Source organism: Dromiciops gliroides, chromosome 1, assembly GCF_019393635.1.
Source record: "Dromiciops gliroides isolate mDroGli1 chromosome 1, mDroGli1.pri, whole genome shotgun sequence".
NCBI classification, from domain to species: domain Eukaryota; kingdom Metazoa; phylum Chordata; class Mammalia; order Microbiotheria; family Microbiotheriidae; genus Dromiciops; species Dromiciops gliroides.
In genome coordinates, this window is record NC_057861.1 from 238,664,733 (window position 1) to 238,683,202 (window position 18,470).

General features: G+C 38.5%; 1 protein-coding gene across 1 annotated transcript in view; it reads left to right on the plus strand.

The window, feature by feature from the left end:
- Window positions 1-18,470, plus strand: part of TTC39C (tetratricopeptide repeat domain 39C) — a 117,968-nt gene that overhangs the window by 16,447 nt on the left and 83,051 nt on the right. The window contains 2 exon segments of the mRNA XM_043977314.1: window positions 15,622-15,670; window positions 18,092-18,220. Coding sequence (XP_043833249.1) covers window positions 15,622-15,670; window positions 18,092-18,220 — 178 coding nt within the window.

Here is an 18,470-nt window from a genome sequence, read left to right on the forward strand (position 1 = left end):
CCTCCCTGCTACAGCCTCGAGTAGACAAAAAAGAACTGTGTTAGGTTGCATTTGTATTCCAGCCAGTCAGTAAACATTTATTAGGTACCTACTACGTGCTAGGCGCTGTGGTACAAGGCATTCCCTTCTCACACTCCCAGGGGTGGGGGTGGGGGACAACATGCAAACAACTGTACAAACAATCTATATATGATAAATTAGAGCTAATCAATAGAGGGCTGACACTGACGTTAAAGGGGATCAAGAAAAACTTACAGATGGTAGGATTTAGCTGGGACTTGAAGGATGTCGGGGTAGCAAGGAGACAGGGATGAGGAATCAAGAGAGCGTCAAGTATGGAAGACAACCAGTGAAAATACTCAAACTACTCATTCAGGAAATGGACTATTTTGTGGGAGGAGCAGCAAGGAGGTCAGTGTCACTGGACTGCCAAGTATGGCAAGAAAAGGCTTGGAGAGGGTATAAGGTATTCGAAAGACTGGAAAGGCGGGGAGGGGCAAGTAATGAAGGGCTTGAATGCCAGACAGAGGATTTGATCCCAGGGGTGATGGGGAGCCACTGGAATGTACTGAGGAAGAAGGTGTCGTGGTCGAACCCGTGCTTTAGGAAGATCACTCTGAATGGAGACTGGACTGTAGTGGAGAAACACTGGTGGCAGGGCGACATTCAGCAGTCTGTTGTAAGGTCTCGGCATGAGGTGATGAGGGCCTTACCAGCCTGGTGGCAGTCTCAGAGAGGAGGGGCCATATACAAGGAGATGGTATGAAGTAAAATCGACAGGCCTTAGCAACAGATTGGGTATGGTGGGCAAGAGAATGAGTATTCCAAAGGATCACACCTACTTCAGGAGCCTGGGTGACTTGGAGAAGAGTGGCACCCCGGACAGTAAAGGGGAATTTGAGGTGAAAGAGGGATGGGGGGTTAGGTAATGAGATCACTTTTGTATATCTGGGGTTTAAGATGAACCATCTTGACCAGTGAGGTGGGGGGAATGAGTTAAAGTGCAGCCAGTGCTGGAAAGGGTGGCCAGGGTGGCTGTCTCTTTAGGAGGGAGCCCGGTCTCAGTGAGAACCAGAAGATGGAAGGAGTGAGAAAAGAAAAGATTTAAAATGAAAACAAGTTTGTTGCCTATGGAGCAGAGATTCCTGAGAGTACAGTGGGCGGGGTGTGTAGTTTTAGTGGAACATGGGGTGGGTGAGGGGGAAAATTTGGATTGAGGAGGATGGGATTAGGGAATTGGTCAGAGGTAATAGAGAACAGGATTTAAATGACAGCTGGTGGTGGTGGTGGTGGTAGTGGTGGTATGTGTGTGTGTGTGTGTGTGTGTGTGTGTGTGTGACAGACACCTGGATGGAATTCATTAATCATTTGATGAATGTTTATATTTAGATATATTCAATCCTTTGAATTAATACACTCCATTCTTTTCAAATTTATCATTATTTGAGCCATGTGAAATAAGGCATATTAGTTTTTTTGGAAAAGGTACTAATACTGAACCACATTTAACCAATACAATTTTTTAAATTACAGATAGTTAATCTTAAAATAATGTATTTTCCCCAGTATACATATTAATATATTTCCTTTTTAGTGTCAAAATCAGTGAATGTTAAAATGTACATTTGATTACCCATTATGTCTCTAAAAATTTTCAACTTATATGACTATTTCTTGTGGTGATTCGTATGGCTTGCATGTAGACTTTCATTATGAACATTTGACAGTACCAAGAAAAATAGAGTTGATGTTTATTTTAGACCCAGAAAAGCTGAAAACTATATACATTTCACTATATAACTATCATCAGAACAGTTGAGAAAAGCAAATGTAGGTTGTTTAGAAAGTTATATACATTAAAGTTACCAAAGGCATGGGAAAAATGTCAGATCTTATTACTGATCCGGTCTACTTTCCTATCTGTACAGACATTTTATGAGAATAGTCGAAATATAAATCAAAGACATTTTTGATGAATGTGTATGAGAAATATATTATATAGTGATTCTTTAAAATGGTGCTGAAAGCCAGAGAATGGAAGTATTTCTTGACAGTAATGAGAAGTGTAGTGAATCCAAGAAAAAAGTGAGCAGAGGACTGCAGAAAGAATATTGGATTACAAAAGAGCTAATAAATGGAACTATTTTCTTTTGCAATTTTTATTCATTTGAGAACATAAGCTCTGAAGCTACTAATAAAATTATTTAAAATGATCAGTTTTGGAAATTGTCCCATATGTTTTATTGCCTCTGTTAAAAGCTTTGTTGATTTAAAGAGACTCTAAACAATACTTCACACTCCATTTCTTATGGTTGATAGGGTCATCATTAATTGGCTAACAAGGAAGTAGAAACCAATTGGGTCATTAAATATAATCACATCCTGCCTTTCTTTACCTTAAAAGCACCAGGGCTAATGAAGTTGAAATTGGGAGCTACACAAGTATATAGCACATCATTTCTTTTCAGTAGCCAATTTATTCACTAAGTCATTCAGCATTCATTTATTTGTTAAGCACTTACTGTATAGAAATAAGGATTAAGTTTTGTATATGTTGAGTTTAAGACGAACCATCTTGGCAGCTAGGTGGCCCAGTGGATAGAGCACCCTCCCTGGATTCAGGAGGATCTGATTTCAAATCCAGCCTCAGACACTTAACAGTTACTAGCTGTGTGACCCTAGGCAAGTCACTTAACCCCAATTGCCTCACCCCCCCCCAAAATGAACCATCTTGACCAGTGAGGTGGGGGAAATGAGTTAAAGCGCAGCCAGTGCTAGAAAAGGTGGTCTCTGCCCTAAAGAAGTTTATGTTTTAGTAGGAAAGATGGAATATTAACATGGGAATATTACCATTAATAAGTGCATTGCAGAACTGCCAAAGCATTTTGTGAAGTTTAGGGGAGGAGGACAATCTGGAAAGACTTCCTGGAGGGGATAATATTTGCATTAGGTTTTAAAGGATGAGAAAGAATTTTAAAAGACTATTGGTTTTCTTGCTGACAGTAACAGAAGCAAGACTTATTTTAATTTTATCTCAATAAGTATGTAAATTTTGTTCCTGAAACTTCAGATAGTATCAAATAAGCTCTATTGATAATTCATATTTTTGTTTGTTTGTTTGTTTATTTTGTGAAGCAATTGGGGTTAAGTGACTTGCCCAGGGTCACACAGCCAGTAAGTGTTAAGTGTCTGAGGTCAGATTTGAACTCAGGTCCTCCTGACTCCAGGGCCGGTGCTCTATCCATCTAGCTGCCCCGATAATTCATATTTACAGCCTGAAAGCTCTCTCAGACTATGCTGACATCATTGTAAATGATTATTAACTTTTTTATATTTCAGTGCTGTGTACATTATTTCCCCTATTTAAAATAATTCAATTCACAAGAGATAGAAAATAGAAGCACTTGAAGATTTTATTAGAGTCTAAAGATTACTTTTCTGCACTCCAATCAAGAGGTATATAAGAAATCAGTTAATTTAAAAGATATAAAAAGCAGAGGAATGTAAAAATATTTATACAAGTTAAATCAGGTATATTGAAAAATTGACCATTACCAGCAAAACCACTTCTCAAATTACCTTGTATTTACTTATTTGTTTACATTGTCTATCCCACTAGAATATAATCTTCTCAAGGGCAGGTACTATTTTGTTTTTACCTTATATTTCCAACACCTAGCACAGAGCACTGTGCATACATAGTTAAATTTTTAATAAATTGAATTCAATTACTATTTAGAACCACACTTTTTTTCATCAGTTAAATATTTTAGTGATATGCAATGGGGTTATAGAAAAGAAATGAGATGGCCTCAGCTCTCTGGAAGATTATAGTTTGGTTGAAGTTATGCTATGTATACATACAAAAACACTTGGCAATTCTTAAAAAAAAACAATGTAAAAGTACAGATTAATTTAAATGATACTTTGCCCAGTACATGCTTGACACTTTTTCCTTTGCCTGGAATGCCCATTGAATTTCTACCAGTCTAGCTCAGATATCACCCCTTGTAAATCATCCTTGATTTTCCTTTTCCTTATGATTTCCCCTCCCAAATTGTGGTTATCAGTGGCCTTCCCTGCCTTCAAACTATCATAATATTTTGCCTGAATCTCTATGATATGCTTATATATTTTATACTTAAATATATTGATTTGTTTGTCTTTCATTCTCAAAGAGGATCGTGACATCGGGATTATGTCATAACTTGCAGTGAAATGGATTTAAGTGAGGGAGGGCTGTGCAAGGTCACCAACCTCACGTTCTCCTCCAGAGCCTTCTGGGTCCAGTGGCAAGATATACAACATACATATGTATATATGTGATTTTATGTGTGTATCTTGCCATTTCTCTGTACTAGACTGGAAGTTCTCTGAAACCTTTCCTTATCTAAATCTCTAATCTAATGGGGAGGTCATTCTAAATGGAAGCAATTATAATATACAATATCTGGGAAGTATAAGAGCAAGCTATGTCTTAGCTAACCTTTTTTTTTTTTGGTGAGGCAATTGGGGTTAAGTGACTTGCCCAGGGTCACACAGCTAGTCAGTGTTAAGTGTCTGAGGCCGGACTTGAACTCAGGTACTCCTGAATCCAGGGCCAGTGCTTTATCCACTGAACCACCTAGCTGCCCCATAACCTTTTATTTTTTTACAGCAGTGCTTTGCACACTGCTATTCAGTGGTTTCTGACTCTTTGTGACCCCATTTGGGGTTTTCTTGACAAAGACACTGAAGTAATTTGCCATTTCTTTCTCTAGCCCTTTTTTTTACAGATGAGGAAACTGAGGCCAACAGGGTTAAGTGACTTACCCAGGATCACACAGCTAGTGTCAGACGCCAAATTTGAACTCAGGAAGATGAGTCTTCCTGACTTCAGGTGTGGCACTCTATCCACTGTGACACTTCCCTGCTGTGCTGTGCATACAGTAAGTGTTTAATAAATATTTGGGTTGAATTGATGTTTTAAAAAGTTGATATAGCCTATGCTGTACCTGGTTGAAAAATGAGAACAGGAATCAGACCAGACATCCTCTTCGCCCAGCCAGGTGTTTTGTTTTGGTTTGGTTTTTGCTTTAGAGAATTCATTGATAAAGCAGAGAAATTTTTCTCTATGTAGCACATATAAGCATGAAGCCTCACACAATAGTACATTGGGTGTTACACAGTAACACCAGCTGGAAGATTTTATAACACAACTGACTTATAAATTCTCTGACCAAATCAACATAAAATTACATACGTGGAACCTGGGAGTTCCTGTAAAAATTATATTGATTTTATATTTGATATTACTCTTTAAGTGATTTTATTCTGTAACCATACTCTACATTCTAAGCTTCTTCTCTGTCTGAGCAAAGAAACTGTGAGTCCCAAGGTTCAGTTTTTCTCTCTGGTTAGCTTTTCCACAATCACTGTTAAATGAAAAAAACCTCTGTTTTCAATACTTGCATAAAGCATTATCTCAGCATTTCCTATAAGGTTTGCGTGTTATCCTTGACAAGCTGAATTAATCGACCTTGTCCCATCTTCCAAAAAGATGATCTTGTCTAATCCCTGAGTCGCCAGTAAGTCTACATAACTGGGCCCTTATGGGTAACCTCAGGATGCAGCTAGAACCCACAAAATCAAAAAAGCATTCCTTAGAGATAGAGATTGTCTTCATCCCACGCAGGGGCTATGCCCACTTTCCTTGAAGGTAACCAATTATAATCTCTCACCTCTGTAATGCTGGCCAGTTTTGTTTGGATTTTGTTTGTTTATTTGTTTTGTTCTTTGTTCTATGTTTATAAAATGAGTTACATCTTCAATTTGGGATCTTTGACATAAATGAAGGCAATCCACTGACCCTTTATTATCAGGTTTAATGCCCCTGTTAATAAATGATATCTTGCTTGGAGAGAATTACTTTAGTTTACCTCTGTTAAATTTCACATGCAAAATGCCCTAGGCATGGGCTCTAAATTTTGTGTTAGAAGGGTTAAGTTAAGGTGTTGTTAAGGGGATAAATTATATGGAGGGACTACCCCAGAATTGAAGAATTTGGCGGGGGCAGCTAGGTGGCACAGTGGATAAAAGCACCAGTCCTGGATTCAGGAAGACCTGAGTTCAAATCCAGCCTCAGACACTTGAACTTGACACTAGCTGTGTGACCGTGGGAGAGTCACTTAACCCTCATTACCCTGCAACAACAACAACAACAAAAAATAGAATTGAAGAAGTTATCAGTATATTCTTTAGTAAGAATAATGCTTCTATGTCACAGCACATATAAACTCTATGACAGAACTCCAATTTTAAACTCTAATTTTCAGGAAAAATTTTCTATGGGAATATACTTCATTTTTTATAACAGCAGTCAATAGAAAGGTCAGATTTGCTTTATAACCAGTTTTACTGAGGACATACTCCTATTCCATTGCCTCATTGTGGCGAGGTGATGCTAAGTTCTGAAAGGCTGTGCCAGTGAAGCATGAGCTCAGCTGAGCCTCTCCAAGCCATAAAGGCTTTGAACATCGTCCCAAACACACACTGTGTACACTTTCCAAAGCCTAGCCTCATTCTGTCAAGAGAGACTCATTTGCACCAAATGATTGCTTTGGCCAAAACCTGTTGAAACATATGTCATAAAATCAAGACCTAGCTTTTACTTCAGTGTTGAGGTGTTGCAGATTAAAGGAATGTTTGTAAATTGTCGGGAGAGAGACAGAAGATACTATGAAAAGGGCGAATTGTCTTTATTTTTTTATTTTTATTTTTTTGGTGAGGCAATTGAGGTTAAGTGACTTGCCCAGGGTCACACACATAGTAAGTCTCAAGTGTCTGAGGTCGAATTTGAACTCAGGTCCTCCTGAATCCAGGGCCAGTGCTTTATCCACTGTGCCACCTAGCTGCCCTGGGTGAATTGTTTTTAACCAAAGTTTTGAAAGAGGGGAGGAAGATGAATTTACATAATCGTATATATTCAGAAAGCTGAAGTGCCCCCTTCATCATTAATACTGTGCCTGTAGCTTGTGTCATCATTATCTTCTTTACCTTTTGGTGATTTGTAGAAAACTGATGATGATCTTCCTCCTTAAGTTGACCTATATCTCTTCCCACATTGGTTTTTTTAATGTCTTCATGTGAGTTTGCTATTCTGTCCACATTGTACCATATGAGAAAGGCTGTATTTGGAGCCAGAAAACTTGAATTTGAATCCAAACCCTGCTTTTGTGACCTTGAACAAATCATTTAACTTCTCATCTGTAAATAAAATTGGAATTCTAAGAGCTTTCCATCTTTAAATCTCTGATATAGTGGGGAGGGCATTCTAAATGGCAGCAGTTGTGATATACCATATCTGGGAAGTATAAGAGCAAGCATATCAGCGTGAAGGTTGGGAGAGAAGTGGTCAGAGATCTGCTTGAGCTGCTGCAAAGAATCTTCATTCAGGGAGGAGCTATAAATAAAGTTAGTGAGATGAAGAGGTACACTGTCAGAAGACCTTGAAGGTCAGGACTTGTAGTTATATTTGTTAAGCTGAGCTCTAGAAAGCCTTTGGTAGCTTTTAGCAAGGGAGTGACATGATGAAAACTATATTTAGGAAAGATGGTTTGAGCAGCTGCTAGAGTGGATTGGAGAGAAGTAGAAGAGAGATCTGCTAGGGTTGTTGCAGTAGCCCAGTTATGAGGTAATAAGAACACGGACAAGAGAAGTAACAGAAATTTTAAAAAGAAAAAGAGGAGAGGAGGGGAGCAGATTGCAAAGGAAGAAGCAGAAGGACTTGAGATGAATTGAATATGGAGAGAAAAAGAAATAGAAAAGCCTCAGATTCTAAGGATCTAAGCTTGGGAGAGGATGATGGTGGTTGATCATGGGAAGGAGTGACTTAGGTGGTAAGACTTTAAAGTTTAAGGCAAATTAAAATAGTTACATAACAAATATTGATGTTTGATTTTCTTGTTTCTGTTTCCAGGTGGGTAAACATAGGAGACATCTTCCTATTTTCCTCAGTTTGTAATAAGTGATAGTCTAAACTATAAATTATTTTATTATTATTTCCCACTAAGCTGTCTTCATTTATCACTTATCTGCATTATTAATTTTCTTTCTTCTTAAAAATTTCAAATTCATGCCCCAGTAAGACTCCCAACTTGATTTATTATCATAATGGTCTTATCACTTTTTTTTAAAAGACTCATTATTTAACCCATTTTATTCTATTGAAAAAGCTATCATTCTTAGACTTAGTAATATGATTAGCATGCTCATGAGAACTCATAACAAGAATTCGTGCCTGCTATTTTGAAATTTGAATGCATTTGTATATTTTGGGAGTGTGTCCTTATTTAAAGTATGTAAATAATGTATTCACAAATTTATTATGAGAATCACTTGTTTTCCTTTTAATTTTTTTTAACTTTAGATAATCGTAATTATCTTGCTGTCCCTAGATTTCATTAGTGAAAACTGGTCTAAAAACATTCCCTCAGTAAAGAACATTTTTAGCATTCAATCCAAACTACCCTACTGTAAAAGCCCGTTTTTGTAGTGCTTAGTGTTTGTTTGATTTTATCCTTATACCGATGTTTTTACTTCATATTATTTTTGGAAGTAGTCTTTAAAAATGGAAGTGTTTTTAAATGAATTGTCCTTTTTGTTGGGTATACAGCATCCTACCTGTTCAATCTAAACAACTTTACAATATTTGTCAGTGAAAGACAACCACTGTAATATTCAACTGCAGTGTAATATTATTGCCTTATATATGTTTTCAGGGAAGAGAGGAGTGGTGGGTTAGTCAGAATTAGCCTTACATTACATCATCAAAAATAACAACAACAGCAACGACAACAGCTTATTTTAAAACCTCCTCAAGCTTTGTTTGTGTGTCCTTGAGTGAAATCTGCTTCTCGGCACCTCTCAGCCAGAAACAGTGAACTGTTAGCATTTTTTACCTCTTTTGATCCTTGATCATATTTTGCTAAGCATTATACTTACTTAGATATCTCTCCTCTCCCTGTGTAAATTCTGAACTTTTGGGGAAGAAAGATAAAGAAAATATTCTGTCTATCCTGAGTACCTGCCACCTTACAGCTTGGTGGCAAATTAATTGCGTTTTCATGAAGATAGAGATATTGGAGGAGGAAGTAACTGAGATTTCAGATACTGACAGTATATGTTGTTCTGGTTGTTTGGAGTAGAGCTATGTGGTTTATAGAAGGCACAACACTATTTCTCATTCATCTAACCTTGGAAAAATGAAGCAAAGATAATTTCAACCATCATTCTTCTGACCAAAGAATTTAGTGTGCAATTAACAGACCCTATTTCCAGTGGATTTCAATAACTGGAAGTAGAGTGGGAACAGCTAAGCTTACAGGTTATCTTACCTAGTAAATAAAGGTGTTAACAAAAGACTATAGGATCTTGTACTTATGTGAAGCCACTAATAGAAATGCAAGTCAAAGGAAGAAAAGTGCTTAAAATATGGTGGAGAGGGGCAGCTAGGTGGCGCAGTGGATAGAGCACCGGCCCTGGAGTCAGGAGTACCTGAGTTCAAATCCGGCCTCAGACACTTAACACTTACTAGCTGTGTGACCCTGGGCAAGTCACTTAACCCCAATTGCCTCACTAAAAAAAAAAATAATAAAATTAAAAATAATTTTAAAAAATATGGTGTAGATATGAGAGAGATAAGCTTTGGGTTGCATCTTTAAACAAATTGTAGAGATAATAAAGCTTTTCTAAAAAGTGAATAAATATGGTAAAGCACCGGCCCTGGATTCAGGAGTACCTGAGTTCAAGTCCGGCCTCAGACACTTGACACTTGCTAGCTGTGTGACCCTGGGCAAGTCACTTAACCCTCATTGCCCTGCAAAAAAAAAAAAAAAAAAAAGTGAATAAATAAGTGCAGTGGAGAAAAATATAACTGGTGTTACTCCACATGCTGCTGTTGTTGTTTGTCCTTCATTCTCAAAGAGGACCATAACATGGGGAGGTGATATCATGACTTGGCAGTGAATTGGATTGAAGTGAGGCAGGGTTGTGCACAGTCACCAACCTCGCTCTCTCCTCCAGAGCCATCTGGGTCCAGTGGCAAGATATACATCGGGATGACTGGAGACGGTCCCAGATGTTTTAAGGCAATTGGGGTTAAGTGACTGCCCAGGGTCACACAGCTAGTAAGTATCTGAGGTGAGATTTGAACTCAGGTCTTCCCAACTTCAGGGGCACATTTTAAACCTGTACCAGGCTAAGGGCAGTGGATAGTCATACACAGTGTATATAGAGAAATCTATTCTTTTTTTGGTCTTCTTTTTGCTTCTCGATTAGCAAGGATAGTAAATGCCTGAACTATCTGGTCTTTCACTAAAAGGAGGACAAAATAACCAAACCATTCTCCTCAACTCCCACTCTTTTGTTGTAACATGGAACCTACCAAGAAGCAATTTTCTTTTGAGCAACTGATGGGATTCTAGAGAAAGGGAGGAGGGGAGGAGGAATGTTATTAGGAAATAAATTTTTTTTTTTTTTGCAGGGCAATGGGGGTTAAGTGACTTGCCCAGGGTCACACAGCTAGTAAGTGTCAAGTGTCTGAGGCCGGATTTGAACTCCGGTACTCCTGAATCCAGGGCCGGTGCTTTATCCACTGCGCCACCTAGCCGCCCCCCGGAAATAAATTTTTTAAAAATTCTGTTCATAAGAGAAATAATGAATTGTGACCTTTTAAAATTGCAATTTCATCCCGTGTGTATGTGTGTGTTTTAGAAGGCTTTTCAAATATTGGTTCTGTCAGTTGTTCGCCAGTGACCGTAAAAGTGAAACAAAGAATAGTTATTGTAATTTATTAAGTTGATAACAAATTAATGACTTCCCTGCCCCACCCCCCCCATCCTGAGTCATTTACTTTATTTCCTGAGTGACCTTGTAGAAGTCATATCACTTTCCTAGGTCTGAGTTGCTTTATCTGTGAAATTAAATTGGGGGTGGGTGGGGTTGGACTGGATGATTTCTAAGGTACTTTCCATCTCTGACATTCTATCCACTGAAATTCAATTTTCCATTGAAAATACTTTTCAAGTGTGAGGGAAAAATTCATCCTCTTTTCAATAATTCTCAGGAACTCAGCAGCGAGGTGACAAAGGGTCTTTATTTCATTCTCATGAGAAGGAGGCACCCTAGTGTGCAACTAGTGGGTGCCCAGAAAGGGGCCTCACAGGCCCTGTTTTATACCCTAGGCCCTAACGCAAATGGACCTTCCCCTTTTTCATCACTGGTCGGGGTTGCAATCTACGAGCAAAAACTAGCGAATTGGAACGCAGTATTCCCACCCCTCTTCCTTGTATGGGCATAACTCAGGAGTGGACCGTATACTTCCTTATATGGACAGAACTCTGGAGAGGACCTAATTGAGACAGGGGCTCCTTGAACCATGTGACCTTACTAACCTGAGGGGGAGGAGGGGATCTGAGACTTTTGTCCTACAAACAGGTCAGGGGGAGTATGACTGACTGTTATATCCACATTGAGAGGAGACAACTACCCATTTCTCACAACAAGATTTTGATTTTAATATGTTAAAACTCAAAGTTATCATTAATGAATGGATTATTATACCTAAATTACATCTTTAAATTAGGTATATGTGCTTTTAAAGGTATGTATGTATATACACACACACATATACACATACATACACAGATACACACTATTTTTAGGTGTATAGGTATTTTAGGTATTTAGCTATATTAGGATTTGTTCTCTCCTGTTACAGATCGTTGGCTGCGTTTTCATGCTAGCTGACTGATCCTTGCATCATTTTCCTTCCTTGTTATTCCACACTTCTGCCCTTGATTGTTAAGGACTCTGCCTTTTAGGGACAGGACACTAAGTTTGGAGGTTTAATAGTCACAGCCCAGTTACTACTTGCCCAATTTTTTAGGGGTGGGAGAGAGCCTAGATGTATGCTTTCATCATTGTAGAGAATTCCTGGTATAGAATACCAGAGCAGATCTATAACTCAGGTGGCTCCTGCATGACCACCAGCCACTGGAGGGAAGAGGAGAAAGAGGAAGGCATTATACCACTGTGCCCTGGCTTCTCTTCCGCCTCATCTTCATGAGTCTTCTTCCTGCTTGGTCTCCAGCCTCCCGTGAGTGTGGGAGGGGGAAGAGTTCAATGTCATCCCATTGTAGCATCACCTGCTTCTGGGGGGAAAAGACAGGCACTATTCTATCATTCAGTCTCCTGCAGATAAGATGAGGGGAAAGAGCACCCTTCTATCAAGTTTCCAGCATGGTCTTTGGCCAGAAGGAAGGAGAACATCACTCCTCCTACAGCTCCGAGTTCTTAGTCCTTCACCTGAAGTGCCCGATACTCTTAAAGGACTCTTCCCTGAGATCTTGATACTATGTTGACTTTGAAAATATCACAAAAATGTTTACTTAATGATGAACAAATTCCCCTCCCCCATCCAGTCATACCTATCCCTGTGATTCTTTTTTTTTTTTTTTTTTAGTGAGGCAATTGGGGTTAAGTGACTTGCCCAGGGTCACACAGCTAGTAAGTGTTAAGTGTCTGAGGCCGGATTTGAACTCAGGTACTCCTGATTCCAGGGCCGGTTCTGTATCCACTGTGCCACCTAGTTGCCCCCCCCCCAAAGTCTTAACCAAAAGCTATATACCTCTTTTATTGGGCCCTCTAGAATAAGTCTGCTCCATAGACGATAAACTTACTCTCATCTTAAATCTTTTTCTTTCCTACTCTTCCTTTTGCCTCTCACTGAGACCTGGCTTCCTCCTGACGCAGCCACCCTGGCCACACTTTCCATCACTGGCTGCACTTTGATTTATCCCCCACTCACTAGTCAAGGTGGGGGAGTTGGAATACTCTTTGCACCCTATTGTTATTTCTGTCACTTGGCAACCTTTCCTCTTTTGAGGTTCACAATCCACATCTCCACCCATTCAAAGTTCTGATAGTTTTGGTCTATTATCTCCAGGATAGTCCCTTTCCTTCCCCAATAAATTTGGTCCCTGGCTCACTATCTGTGTCTCTTCCTCATCTTTAGTCCTCATTCTAGGCATTTCAGTCTACACATCAATACTTCCTCAAAAACCCCAAACTCCTATTTCATCAACAACTCATTCCCCTTAATGTACCCTTCTACCTTACCTTAGCTACACACAGAGACGGTCATCCCCTTAATCTTGCCCCCTATAAGTGTTCTACCTCCAGGTTCATGAACTGTGGAATTCCCTTATCTGATCACAGCCTCTCCCTCTGCCTTCATGTACTAAACTCCAATCTTCATTCATATTGTGACCTCCAATCCCATGACCCCTCAGTTCTCTCCCAAGGCTGTTACACTAGCCATCCTCTCCTCATCTAGTCCACTTGGTGAGTCTGTTCAGCTCCATGTGTACTCTTCTCTTCAGTCCCTTGTCCCGCTCATCATAGAGTCAGTTGTATGCTGCCAAGGTCACTCTCTCTGTCTTCTGCCTTTACTCCAACACATGTGCTATTGATCATAACTGGGAAAAATCATGCAGCCATTCTGACTGAGTCCACTACAGATGGGTCCTCACTGCTGCCAGTCAGGTTTTTTACACCTCCCTAATCACTTCACTATCCCACTCACCACAGTGACTCTCTAAACTTCATCTTTCCATGAACCTCCCATCGCTCCCCTCCCCATTTTCTCAGTTGAGAACCTTGCCTCATATTTTACTGAAAATATTGAAGTCATTCACCAAGAGCTGCTTCATCTATCCTCCTCCTCATCTCACATCACCCAGATGGCTTCTACCATCCTCTCCAACTTTTTCTTAGATGTTGAGATGGTGCTTACCCTTGCCAAGGCCAAGTGCTTCCATGCCATCCTGTCTTCTCCAAGAGATTGCCCCCTGTACCATCTCCATTCTCCCACTGTTTCTCTCTCTGTCTACTGGATCCTTCTGTACTACCTACAAACCTGCCTATGCCTCCCCCATCCCCAAACAATCCTCAAATGGTCTTTCTATACTTATAAACCATCGTCTATGTCTCCCCTGCTGTTTGTGGCAAAATTCCTTGAGAAGGTGATCTACAGTAGATGTTTCCACTTCCTCTCCTCCCACATTCTTTTTACTCTCTACAGTCTGACTTCTGACCTCATCATTCAACCAAAATTGCTCTCTTCTTGATATTTTCTTCTCTCTAGGTTCTCTTGATGATTCCCTCTCCTAATTCTCCTCCTACCTAACTGACTGCTCCTCCTCAGGCTCCTTTTCTGGATCTTCATCTGGGTCATGTCCATTGACCGTATATGTGCCACAAGATTCCATCTCAGGCCCTCCACTTCCCAGCTCTGCAGGCATTCTCACTGGCTGTCCCATGCCTGGAAGATTCTCCCTCCTCATCTCCACTTTGTGGCTTCCTGACTTCCTTCAAGTCCCAACATAAAAGCCCACTTTCTTCAAAAAGCCTTTTCCATTCTCCATTAATTTTAGTGCCTTCTCTCTATTGATTATTTCCCATCTAGGCTGAATCCTTTATCTTGTACATAGCTATTGCCTGTTGTCTCCTCCATTAGATTGTGAGCCGTCAAGGGTAATGGTTGTCTTTTGCCTTCTTTGTATCTCCAGTGCTTAGCACAGTACTTGGCACATAGTAGGTGCTTAATAAATGTTTATTGATTGACTGACTGCGATTTTTAGTCTTAGAGAGTTTGCCTAATGTACTGAAAAGTTAGATGACTTGCCATATAGTCACATTGCATATTTTAGCCAAACAGGATTTGAACCTAGACCTTCCTGACTTTAAGGGCAGCCCTTAATCCACTACTGCATACTACCTCTCTGTTTTCTTTCTTTCTTTTTTTTTTTTAACACTTCTTATGCAGCCAAACTAAGATTGGGTTCAGGTAGCTCACTATGATAGCTAGGACAATCTGGACATTCAATATTTAGGTGTCCTTGAAAAGTATTAATCAATTTGAGAAAATATTGAGTTCATTTCCCATATGCAAATGAAGTATTCTTTTTGGATTAAGAATACTCTATCCAAAATAACTTGAAATTAGGGCAGTAAAATAATAAGAATACAGTTTGAGTACCAAAATATCAATAGTGCAATAGCAATCAATTGCTAATAGTAACAGTCCTAATGAGATGTTCTCAAGGCTTTCCAGTTTCCTACCTATGAGTCCTCCCTCTTGTGCCAAGAAGTTATTGAGCACTTATTTCCTGCTTTGACTCTTTAGTATAAAAATTATTATTGTTATTATTTTTTTTAAGGTTTTTTTTTTCTGGGCAATTTGGGGTTAAGTGACTTGCCCAGGGTCCCACAGCTAGTAAGTGTTAAGTGTCTGAGGCCACATTTGAACTCAGGTCCTCCTGAATCCAGGGTCAGTGCTGTATCCACTGCGCCACCCAGCTGCCCCCATTATTATTATTATTTAAACCCATTCACTTCTGTATTTTTGAAGTGATGAGGCAAGGGTAAGAGAAGAGCAAAGGAATTCTCCCCAAGATATTGGTTATTAATAATTGTCACACCTTTTCATTGCCAAGGTTTTATCATTATAATGATGTATTGTGCTTTTTAAAAGGGTACATCAAGATTAACACAGGACTAATTTTTGTGTTTCCTTGACAGAAATCATAGTCCATTAATGAGTTTCGGAGCCAGCTTTGTCAGTTTTTTGGTAAGTTGACTTGGGACTAGAACAGAGGGAGAAGAGAATAGGTAGGTTTTATATGTCTGTTCTTTACCTACTGTTTAGAAAAGATCATACGGAATTTGAGACTGAAAATAAGCCTGGATTATTAAGCCGTATCTGCTGGGTCATTTTTCTTCTTAATTTTAAAACTAAGTTGTTGATGAATTCTCTACTTTTAGATTTCTCTATTTTCTTTATTTAAAAAAAATCAATTGTTAAAATACAGATATAGGGGCAGCTAGGTGGCACAGTGGATAAAGCACTGGCCCTGGATTCAGGAGTACCTGAGTTCAAATCCAGCCTCAAACACTTGACACTTACTAGTTGTGTGACCCTGGGCAAGTCACTTAACTCTCATTGCCTCACCAAAAAAAAAAAAAAAAGAATATAAAACACGGATATAATTGAAAAAGCTGCCAAAGACAGAAAATCACTCTAAGATTATTAAAGGGATGAGATTTGAGTTTAAGTAATGAAATTATACTCTACCATAATTGTGACTGTGGGTCAGGATAGCCAAACCAAAGTTTGCCAATTATTGTCACATTAAAAGCCCAATTATAGAAAGTTAGGGAAGAAGGATGGAACTTGCTGCTTATATAATAAATTGAAAAGTATAAGAGTTCATAATTTGAATACTTTTTAACTCATATTTAGAAAAGTACAAGATATTGTACAAACAATATTTAAACCAAGTATGTTTTTTCAAAATGTTAACAATAGATAGATTTTTACAGAATCATTCTTTACTCCCAGTTGCAAATTGCAGCAGGGAAGCAAATAGACCAGACTGCAGAAGGAGTAATAATAATAATGATAATGTAATAGCAGCTGATATTTATATAGTATTTGCTATGTGCCGGGCACTGTGCTAAATGCTTTACGATTGTTTTCTCATTTAATCCTCACAACAATTATTATCTCCATTTTACAGATAAGAAAGCTGAGGCAAATGGAGGTTAAGTGACTTGCCCAGGGTCACACAGCCAGTGTTTGAGGCCTGGTTTTGAACTCAAGTCTTCTTGACTACAGGCCCTACACTATATCTACTCTACCACCTAGCTGCCTCAGTTAGCATTTGCATTAGATCATTAGTTTTAGCAAAAAGTGGAGAAACAGGAAATAGTGTAAACCAGAAAAGCATATAAGACTGTCAGTGTTACTACTTTGGTCACTCCATTAAAGAAGAATCTAGCTGCATAAGAAAATCATTAGAAGTTAGAACAGAAAAAATTTGGGTTGTTTTTTTTTGGGGGGGGTGTCTTTTTTCTACTCACTTACTAGCCATGTGACCTTATGCAAAATGCTTGATTTCTTAGCTTCATTTTTCTCATATGTAAAATGGATCTGCCTACCCTCTCTACCTCACAGAGTTATGGTAAAGATTAATAGAGATGGGCAGTGGTTTGCGGGGAGGAGTTAGCTGTTTATTCCTATGTGAAAGTACTAAAGTATGTGAAGTGGTATTAGAGATAATGATAGTATTATAAGGACTATCATTATTATTATTGTCTTTTCTTCCTGCCTTTGCCTGGAACTAGTTGAACAAGAAAACATGACTGGAAGCTAGGTCTCACTGTACCTTTTTCCTGAGGACAGCATAATTTTTGAGTTTTCAGTAGGACTAGCCATTTAAAATCATTGTTATTTGAAAAGACTCCCCAAGGTTGGATTAGATGATTTCTGAGATCATGTCTAGTTCTCACACTTTATAAGTCTATGATTATCATGGTATAGTAGAAAATCTACAGACTTATGAGTCCACAGAACTGGATTTCAACTTCAGTTCTTTAACTTAAATAGTTGTGACTTCAAATGAGTCATGTTATAGTTCTCTTTTCTATAAAAAGAGGAAATTGAACTGAATGATCTACAACCAATTTTCTGTGCATCTGTTCTAAAAGGACTTATACTTTGTATTTGTTCCATATGAACTTCTTCAGAACATCTTATAGAGCCAGGATTCTTCTGGGCAGGCAGAATGGATTTGGGACTGAGAACTCAGGGTGAAATATGCTGACATGAGTATGCTAATCAGAAAGTGAAAGGTCTTTGTTACTCCTTATAAGTAATAAAACATTAAAATTCAATGTAGTAAAGATTGTTTCAATCAGTAATTTCATGTACATATATATTACTATAAATTTTTCTTTGTAGATGTCATATGGTAGCTTTTTATATTAGATTTTTCTAGTAAGAAATGGAATACAATACAATTCTAATTCTGGAAAATCTAAAGCCTTTATTGATTTTTTTCTTTTGCAAGAACTAATTGAAGGGGAATAATTTTGGGGCTGGTGTAACTGTACATGTGTGTGTTTTTACTTTCAAAATTCTAATGTAATAAATTGTCTTAAATTTCCTAATACTTTATGATTCAGTCTTTCACATTTTTATTTTTGGAAGAATGCCATGATGACATTTGAGGAAGAAAAAATGCAGTTGGCATGTGATGACTTAAAAATGACAGAAAAACTGTGTGAAAGTGAAGAAGCTGGGGTTATTGAAACAATCAAGAATAAGATCAAGAAGAACGTAAGTACAGCGTCATTTAAATGATGAATTTGGCACATTTGGAGAGATAACTGCTTGGTTCTGACATTAATTACTATTGTGCCATTCATTTGGTAGCTAGAATATAAATTTCATTTTATTAAAAAGAATAAAAAACTCATTTACATATTTATCAACCGGAACGGTTTTCTGATTAATTTAACACTTAAAAGGTAGTACTATCATTCAGTTCATTGTATTCAGTAAGATGGGGATTCTGTACATGCAAGGT